Below are 23,523 nucleotides of genomic sequence, written 5' to 3' on the forward strand. Positions count from 1 at the left end.
CGCCTCCGCGCCCCGCCAGCCCAGGGGAGGGGGCTTCCCACAATGCCCAGCGAGCTCCAGGCCGCACTTCCGCTGTCCGGCCGCCCACAGGGGGCCGGAGGAGGACCGACCCCTGCCGCGCCCCCTCCCGCCCCGCGGCGCGGAGCCCGGGGCTGAGCGAGGGGCGGGGCGCACCGGCCGGGCCGGCGGGGGCGGGGCCCGGGGCGGTGGCCGCGGCCAGGGAGCGGCGCGGGCCAATCAGCAGCAGCGGGCGCGCGCCGGGGCGGGTCGGGGTCCGCAGGCGGGGCGCGCGCGCGGGCGGCGGGGGCCGCGGGGTTGGAGCGGGCGCGGGGGCGCGCGCCGGCCTGACGGACGGACGGACGGACAGACGGACGGAGCAGCCGAGGCGAGCGCGCATCTCGGACACGCCTGGACGCAGCGCTCGCCCGGCGGTGGCGGCAACCACCGGCTCCGGTCCGGCGGCCGCGGCGCCCGCCCTCGCCTGCGCCCCATGGGGTCACAGGTAAGCGGCGCCGGCTCATTGTCCGCGCGACCGGCCGGCGCATCGCGGCCGGGCCGGGCGGGGGCCGGGCCGGGGCCGCTCCGAGCCGGGGCGCGCCCCGCCGCCTGCTGCCCGGCGCCCGCCCGCCCCGCCCGCGGGGGCGCCCTCCTGGCGGCGATCGGCGCGCCCCGTTCGCGGCGCTGGTGTCGGCGGTAGCGACCCGGGCCGGGCCCCGCTGGTCCCCAAGCTCGGGTGGCGCGGGGCGGGGTGGTCGGGTGGGGGCGGCTCGGGGTCCCCGCGGGGCTGCTCGCGGAGGCGGAGGCGGCTGCGCTGCCCCGCGCCCCTCGCCCTCGGCGCCTCCTGCCGCGGCCGCCGCGGTCCCTCCCCCGTCACCTCCGAAAGGGGAATTTTCCAGCTGGTAATTTCTGCTGCGTCAACGCCCGGCCCCAGGAGGCAGCCCGGGGGCGTCGTGGCGCCCCCCGCCCGTGCCGCCCTGCGCACCCCCCGCCCGCGCCTCCAAGCCGCACCCGGACCCGCCCGCGCCGAGTTTGCCAAGAGTCGGAACTGCGGGAGGTGGGTGCGGGCGGGTCCCCGCGCCCTGTCCGGCCCTGGGGGTTATTGTCTCCCCCTGAAGCTGGGCACCGGCCTCGTCTCCATTTTAATTACCGACTGAATCGGGGCGCAGGGGCCTCGGGGCCGGGCGGCTAGAGGCGCGTGGAGGGGACGAGGCGCGCGGAGCGGACCGGACGCGCAGAGGGAGCGGGGTCCGCTGCGATCCGCGTCTTTGTTTCTCTGTAAATAGACATGTCAGTTTCACAGGGTAGCACGAGTCAGTATCTGACAACTCAATCCTGATGGCAAATGGGGAATTCCTGCGCCAGGAGGGGGCTCTGGCTAGTTGGGGTTCCCCCATCCCCGCCAACAAATTCATTATCGTAGGGTTAGCGGACCACGCACAATAGGGCTGCACCGAGGAGCCTGGGTGGGAACCAAATGCAGTGAAGAGCAGATATGTTCTGACACAGAGGAAATATAAACAAAAGAAAGTTTGACTGAGATTCTCAGCGAAATTTCCTCATGCTTTCCCCGCTACAATCTCAGCGACGCATTTGTGGTGGATTACAGTGGCAAGATTGTTACCGGCATTGTTTAAAGAAATGCTAATTAGGCAACGCGTTTAGCAACCGGCTGTGCACAGACACCTGTGCACCGAGTACTCACGTGCATTTTAATTGTATCAGTTTGTAGACTCGTTCACATTGGATTTATTTTCCAAGGTTTGGTAACAGACTTAAGATTCACTCTGTTGCTGGCGCGCATGCTGTCTGTGCAAGGCGACATTTCCCCGCCACGAGGGTGGAAAACAGTTTGTTCATGGAAAGGAAATGAATATAAGGGATTTTTTCACATGAATAATGAGGTAGAGAATAGTACTTTACCAAAGCAGAGCCCTTCAGTTTGGTATAGTTTATGGTAGATTGTTTTGAAGTGAAACTTTGGGGCGCCTTGTCATTTCAGAAAGGACATAGTGGGTGGTAATGTGCTTAGGCAGAAGTTACTGAAGATTTAAGTAGGAACTTAAACACTGCGTCCCAGGAAAAGCTAGTAATTACTTTCACGTCCTTCAGTGAAGGGAAAGGGGTGAGGGTTACTGTGAGAGCTGGTGGAATGTGCTCTTTCCAGGCTGTCCAGAAACCCCAAATTCAGTCTCAGGAACACATTCAGGTAAGTCTCCCATCGAGGCCACGGATGGAAGAACTTTGTTTTCAGCAGATGAGGTAATTTCTGTTCAGGTTTAGCTGTTTCATGTTGGAAAGCCGGTTTCTGTGCTCAGCTACTGTTCATGTCCACTACCCGCTGCTTGGGGTCGGCCCAGTGTTCCTGCAGGGGCACCTGCCCTCTGGGATGCTGTGCCCCCCCACTCAGTTATCCAGGGTCAGCGTGCCCCCGTGCCCCTCGGTCACATGTTAGTCCCAAAAGGCTGAGGTGACACAGTGGAGCTGCTCCAAGGACCTGGGGACATACCCTGAAGTGTGACACCCTTTTATTGCTAGGTGCTATGTTGTTTACAAACATGTTAAACTAAATTAAATTTTAACAAGGGTGAACTTTCCAACGTTGTCCTTATGTGGGGTTTTTCAAATTAAGGGAAATTGGGCCACTGTGTCCCTGTGGTCTGTGTTTCTGGGACAGCTGTATGGCTCTCCTGCTTTCTTCTCAACCAGAGGTCTTAGACCGGCCTCCAAGAGCGGAGGAGACCCACTTTGTGTGGGGTGTTGAGAAAGTGTGAGCTGGCGCTGACTCCTCACTTTGGTGGTACTTTGTTCTCAGATGCCCTCTTGGCTGCTGTGTTAAAGTGACAGGAGAGTTCTAGAAACCATTGCTCCTCTTGTGCCCACACCTAGTGTCACAGCACCTGCCGCAGTGGTCCCCTGTGCTGGGGCTTATGTTCCTGCCCAGCTCATGTGCTCAGGAAAATGTCGGCTTTTTCTTGTCTCTGACTTGACATCCTTTACCCTAATGTTGACCAAGTGATGGCAGATTGTCAGGACTTCTGTGACTCTCCACTCCCCCACCCCCGTGAGGAGATGCTTCTGGTGCCACAGGTTTGCTTCAGAGGCCTGTCTACTAAGAGTAAGCGTGAGGCGAAATCTCTGTGGAGGCCCAGACGTACTTAAGTCTTTAGATACATACGGTTGTCCTGGTTTCATCCTGCTCGCATGTCCTTTGATTAGCTGTGGCTTTGCTACGGCCAGTGTGGCTGGGGTGTCAGGCCATGGGTCATTGAGTTTCTGCCCCCATCGCTGCCATTCTGGCCTAAATACTTACTGTCCCTCACACGTGCACTCGGGCTTTGTGTCCTGGTCTGCTAGTGATGACAGCATAGGCCCGTGGTTTTCTCTATAGATGGAAAAGAGAACTAACCTTTTCTGACGAACTGAAAGTTGTTCCATTGAAGAATGAAAATAAGCTAGACCAGTCAGGTTTGACCTCAGTGCGGTTTACGTCAAGTTTTCTGTTCATATCTGTCAACAGTGCCATTTCACTGTTGCTTAGATTTAAACATTACAGAGTATTTTAAAACATCATTGTTTGGATTTTTAAAAATCGCTAACCTAGGTATTTTAGAACAGAAAGTTAAGAGGCAATGTTATTGGGTTTTCAGCACAGCAGCATTTACAGAGCTTTTGTGTTTTGATGTGTTTTTTGAGTCGTATCAGCGACAGTCCCAGGGTTTCTTATTAATGACAACTCCGGCATCGTTGAGGACTTGCTAGGAGCAGCCTTCAGCCAGGTTGGGGAGAGAGTCCTGCAGAGGGGCTGGTGACCTGTTGGGATGGGGGGGCACACAGGGACCATTGAGGTGGCCTGGTATGGGTGACAAGTGCTAGTGAGAAATGGGCCTGAGAGCTCGGAGGAGGACGCAGAGCACAGCACTGGGTGGACAGAACGATCAGAGGGAAAGGATGTCACGCAGACACCCCTCCTCACCCCCGCCCAGCGCTGGACCCCACTGTCCAGCCCTCACAGCAAATTCTGTCCTATAACCAGTGAGGGGACAGGACCCTTTGGGGGCTGCCTGACTGTGGGGTGGGCGTGAGAAATGATTGCAGTTTCAGATTCTGCCTTCCCACGCTTGTGTCCCAGCACACATTGTCACTTCCTGTAGGTCCATGTGTGTAGACTGTGCTCCGTCCTTTTGGAAGAGTTCTTTTCCTGGCGTTCCGAGTGGCGCCTCCATCATGCTCGTCAAGTGAGCTCGGTGTGCAGTCCCCTCTCCCTCTTGCGTTCCCTTTCAGCAGGGTGGCACCTCCATCATTTCCAATTGCACGCAAAACGGAAAAGAGCCATGACTGTGGGAACTATTGGTTTTTAACATGTCCCTTATTTAGGTAAAATTTGGACAGAATCACCACTTGCATGAGATACAGGTATTTTTTGTTTGTGAGACATTGTTGTTTCTCTCTTTGCTTCATGTCTCTCCTTCCATATAATCTGCAGCTGCTGTGCAGAAAGTGGTCCTGCCTCAGCTGGCGTGTGCTGCACCCGAGGCCCCGTGTCACACTGTCCCTTCTGTGTGGAGCAGAAAGAAGGCACTTCTGTGTCTTGGGCTACATTCGGAGGGCTTACGGGTCTCACATATCAAGAGCTGCCCCTGTGAAAGGTGGACACGGGGACAGCGCAACCCACGTGGCTTTGGGCAAGTCACTTTGTCAGTGTGGGTCACCGGCCAGTGCAGGGTCAGCCTGCGCCCTTCCCTCCTCAGTGACACGATGCCCTGGGAGCAGGAGAGAAACGACTCCTGACTGAGCAGAAGAGGAGTCTGCCAAGCCCAGCTCGTAGCTGCAGTGCTGACTGCTGCTCTCCAGACACACTTTGTGAGCTTGTCCCACAAGCAGAGCCAGAGCTCAGGCACTGTGCTGGGCTGTGAGAAACGCAGAGCTGGTGCTCGGGTTCTGGAGTGTGGCGGGCGGGTGCCGACGGGCAGGCTTTCTCGAATCCACGCATGGCCCAGTGGCAGAGGTGCAGCCGGTGATGTGAGTGACACATCTGCACAGCACCCAAGGCGGGCCTTGCCGAGGGAGACCAGCCCAAGGGGACCTAGCAGATAGGAGCTGACCACAGCGAGAGGGTGGACTCAGTCAGTGGAAAACCCATCGTGAGGGTGGCCCAGCAGGGTCAGGGAGGAAGCGAGGGCTGTCTCGGGGCATGTGTGACTTGAGGACGCGAGGGCTGTGCAGAGTGAAATGTCAGTACCCACATGGCTGGTCAGGAGCTCAACGTCGGAGGGTCTCTGGAGCTGGGAGTCTTGCTCCGATGTGGTCGCTGCATGCCCAGGGGCACTGGGCACGTTGGCCCTGACCCGCCCTGAGCTTGCGTTCTCTAAAGAAGCCTCGTGGCCCCTGAAACCTGCCGCCTGTAGTGAGAACTGGCTGTTCAGACGGGACTGGGTCATACAGACCAGCCCCAGGGAGGGCACCCTGGGGCCACATTCTCTTACAAAGGGAGTGAGGAGTCCTGTGCTGAGGGCCCAGGAGGAGCGAGGCCACCACAGGAACTGGGACAGAGAGGGGGGGATGGGGACACGAAGCTCTGGTCTGGGGAGTGATGGCAGGTGTGCCTGAAGAGGAGAGGAGCGTGTCGTCAGGGCTCGCCTTGCCTGGGGTCCCCTCCCTCGCGGCTGCTCCCTCGCCCAGTATGTGCAGTGTGCTGGGCGCCAACCCGCTTTCCCTAAACAGCACCTTCTGACTTTCTGGTGTGTCTCTGGATCCAGGCATGGGAGGAGGCGACCCAGGAGCCCCTCAGACACCGTCTGCTGGGCCTGTGTGTGCACAGCTTGGCTCTGGGAGACTTCCAGAGCTTTCCATGAATTCTTGAATTCTCGTTTGGGGCCTGTCACACAAACAAGGCGACGACCCTGGCAGGGATCTTTCCAGGGACAGGCATTCTGTGAGCTCCGTGGCCCCCATCCGGCTGCACCCCCTCCCCACACGCACATAGTGTGGCTTGCTTGCCGGTCATGCTTCGTTCCTGCGGGTCGGACCTCTCAGTTCCCCTCCATCACCTTTCTTCCTCATTTCTGAAGTGTTGATGGTGAGAACTCACTGTTGAATAAGGTTTGCAGGTGGTGACTTTCCTGTACAGACCTTCTGAGGTAGGAGAAAGTTGTGGATATGAGTCTTGCCGAGTCCCGAGCGAGAGGCCAGAGGCCCCGCCAGCGAGCGCTGGGGCCCCTGCAGACTCGTCTTCTGTCCTGAGCAATTTCGGAACCTCATGAAGTCGCTCTGTCCTGTGATTGGATATGACTGTGACTGACTGTGTGTGCGTTTGTAATTTTTGATTTCTGAAGGGAAGCTAAGGGACTCAGGACACTTGCTAAACCACAGCCGTGGTTCTTGTCTGGAGCCAGTGAGGCTCTGCGAGGAATTCTGTCCAGCGTCACGTCTCGCACCAGAACCCGTTTATCATATCTTACCACCTTTGCTTTCGTTTTCGGTTCTGCATGGGTAACTCCATAAACAGGAAGTGGAGATTTTCCAGGAGGCCGTTTCCCAGTGCCTACGGTGATGCAGAAACACGTGTCTGTCATTTCGTTGCTTGTATGTTATTTTGTGCGAAGACTGTTTTCTTCAGCCTCAGTGTTTCGAAGAACTTCTCTGAAACCAGCAGCAGCCACACTACCCACCGGGGCACCCACCGTGCATTCGTGATGGCCCGCTGGGCACTGAAGAAAGTGGTTTTACAGTTGGGTGCGTTTCGACTTTCCCAGTTGTTTTCTTTACGTTGCTGGCAGAACAAGACAAGGGCAGTGAAAATGTGACAGTCTTTGGACGTCCCCTGTAGTGAAAGGCCCCAAGTCAGGCTGATAGCCCTCCCTGACTTTGGTCGGACAGGGCAGCAAACACTTGGGTGTCGGCAGCCGGTGTGTCACTGTGTCTGCCTCTCTCCTGGTCTGGCTTGCTGATCCCTGCTGCTGGTTTTGCTTTCTTCTGTGTGCTGGAAACCCGGACGCCAGAGGGCCTGGAACAGAACGGCTCCCTGCCCCGGGTCCTGCTTGCAGGACAACCGTGGTTCTTGGAGACGGAGCAGAGGCGGAGTCCGTCCAGGTGCGCGTGAGCATGTGCGTGTGTACCAAGCGGGTCGGGGAGGCTCCGTGCCAAGGAACCGTCCCCAGGCCCAGCCAGTGCACTCCCGCAGGTCCGGGTCAGCCACAGGCCCATGCATCCCGTCCTCTTGGATTCCTCGGAGACCGTGGCCGTGCTGTCCCTTGGAGGAACCCAGCAGGCCGAGTGCCGCCGTGTTTGCGTAACATTACTCGTAACAACCTCATCTTCTACTTAAACCATTGTTGCCTTGTCTTAGGAAGCAAGAGCATCCATGACACCAGGAGGTGGGTGTCTTGGTTGTATTTTAGGGATACGCACTAAAAGGAGCACGTAACTATTAGGTTAGATAGAGATGCATCCATGAGTTGGTCTGAAGCCGTTTTGGGGGCAGCATGGTGTGTGGACCACCCCATAGTGGTCCGGGATACGCCTGGGTCCTCCCTTCATTGCACGGCTGCCTCGGGCGGCCCGTGGAGCACGCTGGTCTTCTCACGCTCACACAGGCATGCAATGTGCACACCCCACCTCTCCCTCGCAGCCGCTGGCGGGAACCGCACTTTGGCCACAGTGTGGGGGAGGGGCGGCCCTGGTGCCGGTTCTGGATTCTGATTGAGCGGCTTTCCGGGGTGAAGGGCTGGACTGGCTCAGGCCCAGCGCACTGCTGCCAACGGGGCTGGGGGGTCTCCTTTTAAGAGCCACTCCCAGCCCGTGTCACAGCCCTTTCCTGTTGTCTTGAATGGGAGCAGTTGATGTAAGTCAGCTTGCTGTTTGTGTGAATTTCCCGGGGCTGTGCTAACAAGTACCACAGACCTGGTGGCTTGAAGCTGTAGAGATTTATTCTCTCACAGCCTGGAGGCCGGAAGTCAAATCTCGGTGTGGGCAGGGCCCCCAGGAGGGTCCTTCCTGCATCTGCCAGCATGTGGCAGCTGCCCCGGCCTGGGTGTCCTGTCTGTGGACGAATCACCCCATCTCCTGTCATGTTCTCATGGCCCCCTCCCCTCTTCTAACAAGGACACCAGTCATACTGAATTAGGGTTCACTGTAATGACTTCATCTGACTTGGTTTTATGTAGAAAAAGCCTGTTTTCCAGATGAGGTCCCGTTCCAGACACACTTTCTGTGGGACGTGACTCATCGTCGCAGCCTGTATCTGCCTGACACATCTCCACATGCATTTCTCAATCCCAGTGTTTCCTGGGACTTCTCTGTCCATCACCAGTGTCACCTGTCACGGCGTTTGTTCCCTTCATGCTACAGCAGGCCAGCGTGTCAGTGACTGCGCCCACAGCAAGCAGGGCTCCTGGTCTGGGACACACTTCCAACAAGGTCCTTGCTCTGTTGGGTCCTGTGTCCCGGCAGGGGAGTGACAAAGCCAAGACAGATGGCCACACTTGCTGTGCAGACACAGAGGTGCAGAGACGTAGTGGGCCAGGAGGGAGGGAGGGACGGTGAGCAGAGGCTGAGCGCAGGCTGTCTGCGGGGCGCTGGGGGGGCCGCGTGCTGCGTGGCTCCAAAGCAGGATGGTCTCCGCTGGCACCTGTCTTTTCACTGCTAACTGCATGTGTGCCCACCCACAGGTCAGGCCAGAGCTTCTGTCCCCCAGGCAGCTGGTGGCCCCTTTTCAGGATGGCGTTTTTAGTGCTTCCTGTAAGATACGCAGGAGAACTAAGGATAGCAGCTATTGAAATATAGTCTTCAAATTTCAGAGAAGTTTCTTTTGTACTGTAGTACCACGTGGCACTTAACACATCACATAATATCGTAAGGGACAGGTCTGAAACTCATAATCTGCAGTTGCGGTGAGTGCAGTGGTAGAAGTGTCCTGGGTACCTGCTCCAACTGTGGGGGATGGGGCCTCTGCCAGAGGCTCCTGGGTGCCTCCTGAGAACACCTTTTGCTCTTTAGAAGTCAGTCTGGAGGCCTGGGGCTTTGGCAGCCCCTCTGTGCCGGGCAGGCCGGGGGTGGGGGCAGGAAGGAGCCGCCTGTGTTCCCCCCTCATGGGGGCCCTGCCCCACGCAGTTCTCAGCTTCCGGATGAGACAGTGGTTGGCCCCATCCTGCGGGCTCTGGGACCTGTGAGGAAAGTGGGAGCCAAGCAGAGTGCCCTGTGGTGCCGTCACGTGACAGGTCGGGTGTGTGTTTGGACGGCTCTCACATGGACGCTGAATTCTGTGTCCAGGACGTCCGTCTCCCTTGGTGCTTCCCCCCCAGCAAGCCTGTCGCCCACACCTTTCATCCTCGAGTTTCATCAGTAAGGAACTTGCTTTGGAGGGAAAGGGGATTTGAGCAGATAGCCTCAGGTCACATCTTCTCTGCTCTGGTTTCTTCCCGTTTTTCTGTCTTATAAACTTCTCAGCGTTGACGGAAACGACGTGTCATTGCCTCTCTAAGTTGGGCCCCGTTTAGTTTTACTGTGTCATGGTTTTCTCGGTCATTTTCTAATTGTCAGAACTTTTCATTTTCTAATTGTCAGGACTTTGTTTCTTTTTTACAAAGAGCAGTGCTGGGAGCATTTTTGAACAAACTGGTATTATCGGTTGTTTCCTTGGGTGGAGACACCACCCGTCTGCCCACCGAGTACTGCGGCTGCCTTCCGGAAGGATGGGCGTTTGGAGGTTCTCTGCTTGTACATCACCACCGTCTATGGGCCTTTATGATTTCACATTAAATTTTACCAGCTCCGTAATTCCGATTTTCCTTTGAACTCTTTTCTCCGAATCTAGTACATTTCTTTTGGTACCTTTTAGGCCCAGATACCTTTCAAATCTTCCCATTAAGTCACAGGATTAACTTGGATTTTAAAGGAAGAGAGTGGCTGAGGCGTTTGTCCCGCAGCCCACCATGACCTTCCCCATCAGTCAGGCCGGGGCAGGCACATGGGCTGGGTTTGATGACAGGGGTGAAGTGTGGTCTCTGTGGCACGCAGCCTGCACCAGGCCAGCAAGCGCTGACTGGACCCCCGGCCCCCCAACCTGGTGCAGCCCCGAGGACGGTGAAGCCACCACGAAGGACCGGGGTGGTGGGCATCCTCCCCACCGTCTGCCCTGCTGAGCAAGCGCTTTCAGTGCCGATTTCCTTCAGTGTCACTTGTCAGTAGGGCAGACTGGGAGAACCCCTCATGTACCCTGCAGCCCCAGAGCTGGTGGCCCCTACGGTGCACCCCCTCACAAGTCCCCAAGTCACTGGCAGATCCCAGTTCTTTCCTCGTGAATCATGGAGTTTCATTTCTTAAAGGTCCTTGGAGCTGGTCCCAGCCCAGGACTTAAGAGGGGCTTTCCCCGGGAGCACTCTGCCTCCCTCACATGCTGGGGGTTGGGGGTGAGATAGGGCCCTGAACCTCCCTGCCCTCCCCTGCACTGCACGCCTGGACCCAGCCCAGGGAGTAAGAACCGGTCCCTCCCTTCAGGGCCCTCTGATGTGGTGCCCGGATGACCTTGGGTCCAGATGACCCCACCCTGGGGCCCACTTCTGCCCCCCTGCCTTGGCCTCCTGTGTCTGTCACAGGTCCCTGCCTCAGGCCCCTGCAGCCTGGCCTGTGCCCCAGCTGGTGCTATCCTCAGCCCCCTTGGTCAGAGGCTCCAGTGGCTGCTGTGAGGGTCCCAGGGGCCACTGTGACCTGCTTCCTGCAGTTGGCCTGGCCGCTGGTGCCGTGGACAGGAAGCCACGCCATGAGGCAGGCCTGTGTGAGGTCCCAGCTGCAGCCTGCGCCCAGTCTGCTTGGGGCTCACCGCCCCCATGGAGTCCCCACCCCTTGCTCCCTCAGGTTCTAATGCGTGCTGACCATGTGGAGGCCGTTGCTCCTGCAGAAGTGACAGTGGCACCTGGAAACCTGTCAGCTGAACGGGCTCACTGCTGGGAACCAGAGCACATGCGTGAGCCGGTCAGCGGAGACTCGGTGTGAACAAAGGCTTGCCCCTTCGTTCAGGGTGGTGCAGGCCCGTGACTGCCATTCCTGCCGGCGGTTTCCGCGGCTGCCTTCTCCCGCCCCCCCCGCAGGTGGGCAATGTGCAGTGATGCAACTTTTAAGGAAAAGTGACTGATGAAGATGGTAGCGTGTCCTTTGATATAAGCAAATGTTGCAAAACGCTAACAAATGGTGCATCTGGCTAAGGGGCAGGTGGCGGTTCTCTGAATTATTCTTGCAGCTTTTCCTCAGCTTGGAAAGTGTTTCAAAAAAAAGTTGAAAAAGACAAGCAAAGACTCCACCGTGTTGCTCCCACGTGGCTTTGTTTCCCGCGTAGACACTCGTGGCAGCAGGCAGCACTGTGTTTGGAGTGAACATTTCAAGTCACAGCGTCACTCAGATTGAAAATACCCAGAAGTCGTTTTTCTGCCTTGTGGAGCCTGTCAGCTTTCTATTAAAGAAAACGTAATTTCTAAAGGTGACGTGTGGCTTTTCAACTAGGGCTTTTGTAACAAAGGCCCACAAAGTGATAAAACAATGGAAATGTATCTTCTCAAGTTCTGGAGGCCACAAGTTTGGAATCCAGGTGGGAAGGCCTTGCTCCTCCCGCGTCCCCGGGGGTCCTCCTGCCTCTTCAGCTGTCCAGGTGTCCCAGTCCCTGCACTGTGGCCACGTCCCCCCGTCTGTCCACCTCCATCCTCACATGGCCTTGCCTCTGTGTGTGTCTGCCCAGATTTCCCCTTTTTATAAGGACCCAGTCCCGTTGGGTTATGACTTCATCGTGGTTAAATCTACAAAGACCCTATTTCCAATTAAGGTCACAGTCACAGGTACTGGGGGGTTGGGACTGCACCATGACTTTTTTGAGGACGCGATTCAGCCTGTGGCAGCAAATAGCTGTCTGTCCCCTCCCCCGACTTTGCTGTGAGCTGTGGCTAGCCCTGAGCATCAGAGCCCACCTTTCGGCTGCACGTGTGATGTCACACTCTGATGCCCAGAGCGTGTGTGCTGTTACATCCGGAGGACATCGGGGGAGCCCTGGTGGCCGGAGCTGGGATGTCTTGGGTGGGCGGCTGGTGGGCACGTGGCCTCCCTGCCCACCATCCAGCCCTTTCCCAGGATCAAGAATTTGCCATCTCGTCTCGTCCTGTTTCTACCAGCACTTACTGTGGGACGTTTACAAAGTAAGATTGCGATATTGCATGTTTAATGCACAAAAGATGTTATAGTTGTGTTGACCCCGAGAGCATGCACTGAGCCTGTTCAGCATCGGAAGTGGTCCCTGTGGGGAGTGGCAGCCACACTCAGGTCAGTGCGTGCTGTCGTGAGGGGCCCCAGAGGCTTCCTGGAGGAGGCGGCAGTCCGGCCAGAAGGGGCTCCCCAGCCCTCTTGATTCCACCCAGAACTTGCCTTTCCAGGTCTGACCTGTGAAACGAGCACATCTGTACAGCTGGATGCCTCCTGCTTAGCCTGGGTGAGCCGAGAGGCGTTTCAAGGATGAGCGTGGTTTACAGATGGAAGGTCCAGAGTGGACCTCACAGGAGGTGCGAGGGAGCACGAGCAAAAAGTGGTGACCTCTTCCCTTTTCCCTTCCCCTCCCCACAAAACAAGAAATTCCCCAGACCAACTTCCCACCCGTGGAAGGAAGCCGAGAAAGGGGAAGTTCAGAGAGCTGCCCTCAGGTGGGCACACAGCCCTTTATCAGAGGCCCTGCCAGGTCCTTTTCTGTGCTCAGGGCCCCAGGCCACTGTCCCATGTGCTGGAAGCTGAATTAGGACGCCTGGGAACCCTGCTGATGGCTGCGCTTGGCGCTGGCCTCTGGGTTTCCCGTCTTGGTGGCTGGTGCCCCAAGCACCCTGAGGCCTGGCACAATCCTCGGCAGGCCCCAGCTCTGCGCTGGTTGCAGAGTCTCTCGCTGGCCTGCCCCTCTCCTGGTCATGGTCACTGTCCTCACCCTGCTGTCTCTGGCCAGATTCCCCGCGCACAGTGCTCTCGGCGCCTCTGGGTTTGGCTCCACTCCGCCTGTCCTGAGGCTCAGGCACATTGTCTCTCACAGCTCTGTGGCCAGCGGGGCCCGGGAGGTGCTGCTTCTGTCCCGGTGATGCTGGTGGGCTGCAGTCCCGGGCTGGGGCGGGTGGCTCAGCGGTCTGGCATCTCAAGGGGTCAGGGCTCGGCCTGGCCGTTGGAGTGGCTGTACTTCTCTGTCCACACCGTCTCAGGTCTCTGCTCCTACAGCGAGTAGCTGGGCACAGACCCATCCAAGTGCAGAGTGGGTGCCACTCCTTAAGGCTCAGGCCGGAACTCGGTCAGTCCTAGGCCCGGGTCAGTGTGGGGGTCGCCCAAGGCCCTGAACCCCAGCCCAGGCCTCCCCAGGCCTGACTGGTGTGTATCCCCTACTGGGAAGCGGCCCCCAGCCCAGCCCCTCCCCTGCAGCACCTCTGTGCTGACCTGCAGGCACTCTGCTCTGGCTTTGCCCTCTTGGGGAGCCCTGTCTGGGCAGGTGGGCAGTGACCTCAGAGCAGGCCCGTGCTTCTGTGCACAACTGGGGCTGATACGTAAACAGATTGGGGTAATGTGTGAAGCGGATGAGATCCCGGAATTCTCCTACAGTTAGAATTTCCAAGGCACAGGGCCGTGTGACGGGAGGCAGGGCCAGGAGGCAACACCCCGCAGTTTTTGGAAAGGAGGGCTCTCTGTGGTCAGGGTGGGGTGCCTCAGAGAGGAAGTGACATGTAAGCAGGTGGGCAGGCACTCCAGGCCTCGATGGAGGTGAGGGAACCGAAAGAGGCCTCAGCAGCAAGGGACGGGAGGGGCCGGGCAGCAGGCAGTTCGCCAGTCACAGGTTGGCATTTTTAGGTCATGCTGGCTGGAGTTGGGAGATGTCAGGTCCAGCAACCAACGGTGTCAGCCTTTGCTCACAGAGAAAATTCGCACAATAGCGCTTCCCGTCCCCCATCTGAAGACTTCTTAGAGTGTCTTTCCAGTCAGGAGCTCACTTTAAACCTTAAACCGGAACCATGAGTGTAACAACAGGGTGCATATAAATGCCATAAAGTGATCGCTCATCGCCCACTGCTGTGCCGTAAGCTGGGCTTTCCAGCACAGAGGACACATGTCGGAGTGGGGGTGGCGTCCCCTCCACACAGCTGGACGGAGCCTGTTCCAGTGGGACAGGGACCGAGGGGCTGATTTCCGGTGGTGACAACGACCGGTGTTTTCCTACACACCGAATTACAGAATCACGCTGCTGGCTTCGGCAGTGTGCCTGGTATGTAAGAATGGTGTGGGTGTGCTGACATTTCTTCTCTGACCATCCCGGAACCTGAGAAGGGTCTCCCCGGCCTCTCTCCAGCGTCTGGTGGCCCCTGGATTCAGGGCAGTGGCACCGTCCGTCCCACCCTCGCAGACGCTCTCCCTGTGCATCTGTGTCCAAACCTCCCCCTGGACGGGGTCAGGACCTACCTCAGTGACCTCAGCTCAGTCCCATCAGCAAGGATCCAATTTCCAAAGAAGGTCATGTTCTGAGGTCCTGGGGTTGGGACTTCAGCACGTCAAACTGGAGGACACGATTCAGCCTGTAACAAATGTCAACAAATTAGCACAGTTGTGTAGTTGAACAAGAAACTTTCCACAAAATCAGGTTTCTGATAGCTCTACTGAGGTGTGATTTACACATAAAACTTCTCTCATTTAGAGAGTGTGATGGATGAGTTTGCTCACAGTCCTGAAACCACCAGGTAAAGGTGTCCCTCCCCGGAAGTCCCCCAACCCTGGGAACTCACCCCTCCCAGCCAGGGCCTCCGCTGACCTGCCTGTGCTTCCCTCTGAAGACTGTCTGCACTTTCTAGGCTTTCATGGAAAGGGGCTCATACACTCTCCCTTTGGCTTTCCTGCAGCACAATTATTTTGAGATTCATTGTGTGTATGTGTGTGACGTTTAGCTGGGCACAGGGGTGGGAAGGTGGCAGTGTCCCCCTTCCCGCCGGGTGTGTCCCCCTTCCCGCCGAGCATGTCCCGCTGTTGGAATAAACCTGCCTGTTTATCCGTTCACCTGTTGATGCACATTTGGTTGTTTCCAGACTTTGCCTTATGAGTAACGTGCTCGAATGTCTGTGTGTGATCCTTGTGTGGCCGGCCTCCACTTCTTGGGGTGGGTTCCCAGTGTTGGAATTGTTGGATCCTATGGTGTTTGTTCAACTATTGAAGACACTGCCACGTTGGTTTCCTGCATTCCCACCAGCAGAGTGAGGGTCCCAGCTGCCCCTCAGCCCCCTGACCGCATGTGGTCACCCTTCTGCTTGTGATGGGCGTGTGGAGACATCTCACTGTGGCTTCACTTGCGTTTCCTTAAGGGCTGATGAAGTGGAGTGTCTGCCCGTGTCTGGCCATCCGTGTATCTCCTTTGTGATGTGTCTGTTTGAAATGTGGCCCATTTAAAAAAACCTCACCAACATCATTACGAAGAGCAGTTTTTAGCGCAGTAGAGTGACCGGCTCAGACGTCTGCCGCTCACCTCCCTCCTCGTGAGGCCGAGGGAGCTGCTTGGCCACCGTGACCAGGCTCAGATGGGGTTTGGTCCTGCACCAAGGGCATCTTGCTTCCAATTTAAAACATTTGTTACCTTTCATTTTAAGGAAAACTTTGAATAAGCTAAGCCTAGCCGACATGCAGAAGTTAGAAGTCAGAGATGAGAAGGTGAGATGAAGCCTAGTGTGAAGCAGCTTTGGGAGGGAATGACTGGACCTGAGGGAGGAGCCTGCTGGCCTGCAGGTCCCAGATCCCTGCACAGACCTGACGCTTGTGTGGCTTGAATGGGGACACAAGGTCTAAATTGCAGTTTACACTTTTATTCTAACAAATTGCCTTCCTGGTAGAGCTCATTAGGGGCAAAAGAAAAAATCACCCCATCCTGCTCCCGGAATTAAGACTTTGAATACACAGTGCAGCAAATGAAATATATTCATAGCGGTCTTCTCATTTCATGGTTCGTGTGCATTTTCCAATACGGTGATTTATTTGGCCTTTGCCCATGAGGCACTCGTAGCTGGAAATGGCACCGAAAGCCTCAGGCACGTTGCCCTCCCAGACAGGCCGGGCCTTCAGCTGGCATCCCTTCCTATGTGGCTGCTTGGTGACGTGCACTGTCACCGTGGTCCTGGTTGTCTGTGGTGGGCATGGGCCAGCTCACGAGCCCCTGGCACTGTTCAGGCCAACGTGACTCTTGGGGTTTGGTCTGCAATGTGGATTCAAGTTGGTTTGGTGCCAAAGTAGTTGTTTCACAAGTGATTCTGGCTGAAACTGAATTATCCTGAGATTAGTGAGTTGTAAATAAAGTAAGTAGTAGAGAAACTACAGGAGAAATACAAGCGGGGAGTTTGGGAACTCAGCATTAAGATGGTGCCACTGGCAGGTGATGCTGGCATCACTTTCGTGCCGTCTCAGGAAGCAGCGCTGTGACAGGTATCCCCTTCGCCCCTTGATCTCACCCAGCCCTTAGCTTAACCTTACAGTGACCGGGCATCTGTGTCCCTTCATGGACCACAGGCTCCCCTCTGAAAGAGTCCCTTACTCATAAGGGTGCCACACGTGGACCTTTCAGTGCATGAAAGTGCCCTGTACCCTGTGCGTCAGCACAGAGATGATGATCAGCTTACCCATCCACAGGTGTGAGTTCACATGTGTGTCCTATGGACAGGTGTGTCCCTGGGACAGGTGTGTGTCCCCGGGACAGGTGTGTGTCCTGCGGCCAGGTGTGCCTCCATCAGACAGTGTACACCACCAGGGCAGGGCAGGTGCTCTGCTGTCCTTGCCCTCGTGCTGTGAGTTTACTTTAGTTTCAAGTGTGTATCTCACTTGTCAGTGGTTACATGACACGACTGCTGTTCTGCCCAGGGCACCTCCATTTTTAGGGTCGCAGCTGCTGAAAGGCAATGGCAGCTGGCCACAGGGCAGCCGCTCTTCCTCTGCGGTCAGGTGGGTGGGACCCCCGCGATCGGCTTCCTGACTGTGAAATGCACATGTGCCCGCTCTCCTGAAGCTTCCGCAGGGTCCATTCCGTGCATCTGCTGGGTTTCCACAGCAGGCTGATCTGTGTTAGAGGATCACTATTTTAGATTCCTTTTCTTTTTCACAGACAGGCAACTTTTTCCCCAATGAAAGTTGTACTGTTTTCTTACTACCAAATCTCTATGCAGTACATAGCTGATTTTTAAGCTGCCCTGGTTGAATGATAATTTGTTTCGTAACTTTCCATAGGAGTTGAATTCATTTTAGCCCTGTGAGGTTGTTGTTGCTTCTACAAACGGCACTGGGCTTTCTTCTCCTTCTCTGTGCTCTTCCTAACTCTTGAAGGATCTGTTTTACTGGCAAGTGAAGAGACTCGTTCAAGTCGGATCTCAGATTGTGTGACCTGCGTTGGCTCATTTGCGTCTGTGCCTGAAGCTGAGGTCCTCCCTTCACAAGGAAGGAGCAGCTGCCACTCCACGTGGAACATTCAACTGAGGCCTTGAGTGTAAATGCTTGATTTCCTCAACTTGAAGCATGTTTGGTCCCTCCCCAGGTGTGAGGGATGAGGCCACTCCTGGATGGAATGTCTGTCCTTGTACCGACTCCGACACAGGGTGGGGGACAGATGCTGGGTTATAACCCCGCTTCTGGGGCTCTGTGCACTCGAAGTCCAGATCCCCTGGTGTCGTCTGCGGGCACACGACGCCTCCCTGCAGCCCATCTGAACATTCTTCATATTCTCCTCTTCGGTGGCCTGTCCTCATGGGGGACAGGCTCAGCTGCTGTTACTGAAAGGCTGACACAGGATAGAGGCGGCATGTTTACTTCCTGTCTTCGAGTCTGGGGGCCAGTCGGGGCGGAGGTCCGGTTCTCACTGTGACCCCAGTGCCTGGACAGCACCAAACTGAGGGGGCAGGTGCAGTGGGAGGTCACCAGGGCCTGGGCTGGGTGTATTGGCTCCACTCTCACAGCAGGTGCCGCCAGCAGGTGCAAAGGGGATAGTGGGAACGGCTGCCTGTGGGAGACAGAGTGAGTGAAAGCCTTTTGCGCTTTCCTGCCTCACTTTCCCTGCCTGTGAAATGTGAAACAGTAACTATTTTTTTTCACAAAGCCCTTTAAAAATGATTTTGGGTGTTTAAAAACACTTTGTAATGACTAGAGGAAGGCCTGTGTGTTGTAACAAATTTGAGCCAACAAAGGACTTTTTAAGCTACAACGGGCAGAGTGCCCCTCTCACCCCCCAGCCTGGGCCCCAGACACAGACTCTCCCTGCACTGGAGCGCGTAGGCTTCTCCCATTAAGCACATTTTGGGTGAGCGCTGCTGCTGGACGAGCTGGAGAATGGAGCATTTAACAGGGAGCATCAAACGCTACCAACTCTTTCTCCAGGAGTATTGGGGCCAAATGTGTCCCCTCAGAATTCATGTGTTGAAGTGCCTCAGAGTTTGACGGAATCTGGATGTAATTAGCTAAGATGAGGTCACACTGGGGTAGAGTGGGCCCTAATCCAACATGACCAGTATCCTTATAAGAAGGGGACACTGGGACAGACGGGCACACCGGGACAGTGCCATGTGAAGATGGAGGCCAGACGGGCGATGCTTCTACAAGCCCAGGGGCTCTCAGCAGCGGTGGCAGCAGGCGTGATGGGTATCCTCCTGCGGCACCTTCAGAGGGAGCAGGCTGCCGACCCCGTGGTCCGGGACCTGGTCGCCAGGCTGTGCAAGAACACAGTTCTCTTGCTTAAGCCACCTGGGCCGTGGCACTTGGTCCCTGGGAAACCAAGGTGGGCGGCAGAGAAAGGCTGAGGCAGGAAGGCTGGGAGACGCAGGCGAGGAGCACAGGGCGAGAGGGGTGCCCAACGGGGAGGGGTTCTGTGCCCCAAGAGTCTGACCGGCTGTTTCCTGAGGATGGTGAGGCGCTAGTCCCCTCGCGTCCATTCCACTTACTGAAAACCTGCCCTGGAGGCCGAGCTGGTGCCCGCAGCCCGATGCAGGCTGCCCGCCTCTGGAGCTGCTTGGGCTGCATTCGGGCAGTTTGTTGGGTGACGGCAGTTACAGCTGCTTTTGGTGGGGAGTCTGTGTCTGTTGTGATTAAGGTTGTTCCTTTTAGGGTGAGGGATGAGGACACAGATTGTCTAACCTGGATGTGCCGTTGGGGTGAGGAAGCCGCTTTACCTACTGACGGGCGCTTTCCTTGTTTCTGGAATATCTGCTTTTTGTTCTGCGTTTGCTGCGTGTGGGATCCTGTCCAGGGCTCCGTGTCCATTATGACGGCGGCAAAGCCTTCAACCCAGGGCCTGCCCTCCCGCTCGCAGCCGGTGGAGGCCCGGCACCCCTGGCAGGGCGCTCGGTTGCCTGTGGTCACGCGCCTCGGGAGGCCTGCCCTGCGCCGTCCCCGCCCTGCCTGGCGGTCGTGTCCACTGTGGTAACTCTTGCCTTCTTCTCGTCTGCAGAGTCTGTAGGAGAGGCAGCGGCGAGGCTTCCCCATGAACGACCGGAAGGAAGACATGGAAATCGCGTCCCACTACCGGCGCCTGCTGCGCGAGCTGGACGAGCAGAGGCAGCACGGCGTCCTGTGCGACGCATGCGTCGTGGTCGAGGGCAAGGTCTTCAAGGCTCACAGGAACGTGCTGCTGGGCAGCAGCCGCTACTTCAAGACGCTGTACTGCCAGGTGCAGAAGGCGTCCGACCAGGCCACGGTCACACACCTGGACATCGTCACGGCCCAGGGCTTCAAAGCCATCATCGACTTCATGTATTCCGCCCACCTGGCCCTCACCAGCAGGAACGTCATCGAGGTGATGTCGGCGGCCAGCTTCCTGCAGATGACGGACATCGTGCAGGCGTGCCACGACTTCATCAAGGCCGCGCTGGACATCAGCATCAAGCCGGACGCCCCGGACGAGCTGTCGGAGTTCGAGGTGGGCGCCCAATCTGGCAGCGGCGCGGACGCGCTCATCTCCGCCGTCATGGCCGGGAGGAGCATCTCCCCATGGCTGGCCCGGCACACGAGTCCCACCAACTCCTCAGGGGACTCGGCCATCGCCAGCTGCCACGAAGGAGGAAGCGGGAAAGAGGACCAGGAGCCCAAGGCCGATGGTGCCGACGACATTTCCTCACAGTCGCTGTGGCCGGGCGACGTGGGCTACGGGTGTCTGCGCATCAAGGAAGAGCAGGTGTCACCCCCACACTACGGGGGCAGCGAGCTGCCTTCTGCCAGGGATTCTGCAACCCAGAGCTCCTTCTCTGAACAGGCTGGAGGGGATGGCTGGCAGCCCACAGGCCGGAGGAAGAATCGGAAAAACAAAGAGACCGTCCGGCACATCACACAGCAGGTGGAGGATGACAGCCGGGCCGGTTCCCCGGTGCCATCCTTCCTTCCAACATCCGGGTGGCCGTTCAGCAGCCGCGACTCAAGTAAGCCTTCGATTTGTCATAGGTGGGGCTCAGACCCTGTCGGGCGCCAGTGGCCCAAATGCTCTGTGTCAGTGGCCCCGTGGCTGCTCATTTTGTAGACGAAGCAGCACATTTCCAGGCTCACATCTGCAGCTTCCCGTGGGTCACCTCCTTGCACAGTAAATTGGTGTGAGCACAGGGAATGTGACCAACGTGTCCCAAAGGCCAGTACAGTGTTGGTGTCACCGACACACACGGGCTGCCTGGTGGGGCTTTTCTGGAGCCCAGGGCGGCTTGAGCTGTGGGACCGATCTCTGGAAAAGTGGGTGACACTTGGAAGGAGCCCCCAGCATGAGGGCTGTGAGGTGGGCTTTCCCTTGTATTGGAAGCCTTTCAGAAGCACTGGTTGGGTAACTTAACTTTAAAAGATTTAAATGGTAACATTTTAAAGGTGAGAACATGTATTAAGTGGCGTGACTGAAGGCGGGGGGCACCCAAGCTCGCTCCACGGGCTCTCTCTGCCGTCACCCGCCTTCAGGTCTGGATTTCCCGTCAGCAGACTTGTGCCTTGGTCACTGTCATGAATATTGAACAAAACGTCACCTGCATGTGTTTGGTCCTCAGTAAAAAGTTTGCTTTGACCGGGCGTCCTGAGGACGTAGGGCCATCATCATAGGGCCATCGAGCTCCCCTCACAACAAGGGGCCCTTCCTACTTGCCAGCAGGTGTGGCTTCAGTAGTTCAAACTAACTGACATGGGGCTTTCTTCTTGTCTCCCGGACTAGTAAACAGCAAAGGAAATGTTTACTAAATGCCAGGTGCCCCTCCCCGTGCCGAGCATATAATTACATTATGCAGAGCTTTCCGAGTGGCAGGAGGGGCATCAGGCACAGTGGGGACGTGAGGGCTGCGGCGGGGGCGGGGGCTTAGGGACCAGCAGAGCTTGGTCCAGAGTGGGACGGAGGCTTCTTAGCAAGTGCCTGTGGAGAGAGGCCCCTCCAGTAAGCTTAGAAATCAACAGAGTGAATGGATGCAGGTGGACGAAGGCAGCAAACTGCCCTGAAAAATGTCACAAATGTTAAGCATGCTGTGTGCTAGGGACACTCAGTCCCCCGCCCGGAAGGCTTCTTGGGGCTCCTGGGTGAGCCCCAGTCCTGCTCTCCTTAGCAGGAGGAGTGCTGCCCAGGCCTGCCCCCACCACCCCACACTGTAGCATTAGTTTTTGTCATAATACACGCATACCATAAACTTCATCCTTTCAACCATTTTTAAGTATATACTTCAGTGGCATTAAATACACTCACTGTTAGGCAGCCATCACTGGTATCCATTTCCAAAACTTTCTGCGGCTTCCCCAAACTGAAACTCTGTATTCAGTAAACAGCACTGCCCCGGATACACGGCAAGATACACCGCAGCCTGTGTCATGCACCCCTGCACGTGCCTCACCAGTTGCTTTGACCAGGGTCTCTCAGCCTGGCTGGCTGCTGCTGCTGTGGGGCCATTCTGGGCACTGTAGATGTTCCAGCGACCCTGGCTTCTGCCCACGGGATGCCAGTAGCAACCCACCCCCTAGTTGTGACAACCAAAAATGTCATCAGACATTGCAAATGATCCCAATGGACGGCCCCCCAGAACCGTTGGACTTTAACTGAACTAAGAAGTCTAGGTGTCTGAGCTGATATGAAAGCCACCCGTCCCCCTGCTAGCTGTGACGAGAGGGACAGCAGTGTCCCCGCCAGCTCCTCCGTGCTCTTCCACCAGCACACTGACACCTGAAAAGCAGCAGTGTCTGCCGAGTGATGAGGACAGGGCACCCCTTCACCCCTGTCACCCGTGGGCTGTGGTGCTGGAGGCCTTCAGATTAGCGTCACCGACGTCAGAAGAAATGTCGGCTCCTTCAGCCCATGGGCTTGATGTTTTAAATGCAGTTGTCGAACAGAAGGTGTTTTTAGAATCCAACAAGTGATTTCGGCTGGTACTTTTGTTAACGTCTTAAGTCCCTTGGGTTGTCAAGGCAACTGTGAGCCGCTCCTGCTAGATTATTCCGAGTTGCTAAGAGGAGGACGTGAGCTTGTGGGCTCGCGTGGGACGGCTTCTGCCTGCCTCATGGTGGCCGTTCACTCCTGCCTCCTGGCCCCCGGTGGGGTTTAGAAGTGTAAATTGTGCTCCCCAGTGGAGCCCAGTTTGTTTTCATTAAAGATTATTACATCTTAGAGAAGAGTATTTTTATTCTCGTCCTGCTGGTAGGAGACAAGGGCCGTCTGCAGAGAGACGTGTCAGGTGGTTACCGCACGTCACTTAGGGCGCTGGACGCACATCCTGACTCCTCCGTGTCCTCACCTGGATTTGTGGTGACTTGGACCTGTCAGCGTTTAGAGTGACTTTTTTCTGAGCAAAAGGCCAGTGTGTTTTAACCCAGCAGCTTGCGAGGAAGAGAGCATTGGAATTCACACCTGATCACAGCAGCGGTCTGGGACCCCAGGGGTGGCTCAGGGCCTTCCACTCCTAGTTCAGAAACCGGCACAGGAAGAGCCCAGGTGCCTTGTGCTGACGGCCTGATATCCCGCACACATCTCACGTCCCTAAGCGGCTCTGCAAACATGAGGCTCTGGAGCTGGATTGAAAGGTGTGGGTTGGTAAAGTGCGTGTACCTGAACCGAGATGGTTGGGCCAGGACAGTGGGAGTGTAAGACGCTTGGAACCACAGAGCAGCTGTGGTGGGTGAGCAGCCTCCTGGCTCCTGGCCAGCAGTGCCCCTGGCAGCTTCCCTCCTGCTGGGGAGGGGAGCAGCTGGCTTAGTGCCCGGGGTGGGGACTCCTCTCACTGTCCCTGGATAGTCACTGGTGCTGAGGGAGGAGCTGGTCCGAGGCTGGTGGCCTGTCCTCCCTCCTCGAAGGTGGGAGGGAGGAGTCATCCGGCCTGATTGATTGTCAGAACGGACTGCTGTCCTTTAGGACGCAGCATGAAAGGACTTGTTTGGAGAAGCAAGACCTTGTGAGGTTAACTGACATACCTACCTGATTGGACCCATGAAGAATGAATGGGGTGCGTGTACCCAGGGTTCCCATCCTCCTGGTTTTGGGGAGAGTGCAAAGGTGCTCTGTCCATTTGTGGAAGAGGTCGT

At 56.7% G+C, this 23,523-nt stretch overlaps 1 protein-coding gene across 4 annotated transcripts in view; it reads left to right on the forward strand.

Annotated features, from left to right (window-relative positions):
* The first annotated feature begins 281 nt into the window (after positions 1-281).
* Positions 282-23,523, forward strand: part of ZBTB46 (zinc finger and BTB domain containing 46) — a 46,141-nt gene continuing 22,899 nt past the window's right edge. For 2 of the 4 annotated variants that reach the window (XM_074318019.1, XM_074318020.1), the window contains exons 1-2: positions 282-502; positions 19,454-20,417. In XM_074318019.1, the coding sequence (XP_074174120.1) occupies positions 19,487-20,417 (931 nt within the window). In that variant the 5' untranslated portion in view covers positions 282-502; positions 19,454-19,486. Of the gene's footprint in view, positions 503-902; positions 1,055-19,453; positions 20,418-23,523 lie in introns of those variants that run through there. The other 2 variants (XM_074318017.1, XM_074318018.1) reach the window with 2 other exon arrangements.

Source organism: Rhinolophus sinicus, linkage group LG13 (assembly GCF_036562045.2).
Source record: "Rhinolophus sinicus isolate RSC01 linkage group LG13, ASM3656204v1, whole genome shotgun sequence".
In the NCBI taxonomy this organism is placed as follows: domain Eukaryota; kingdom Metazoa; phylum Chordata; class Mammalia; order Chiroptera; family Rhinolophidae; genus Rhinolophus; species Rhinolophus sinicus.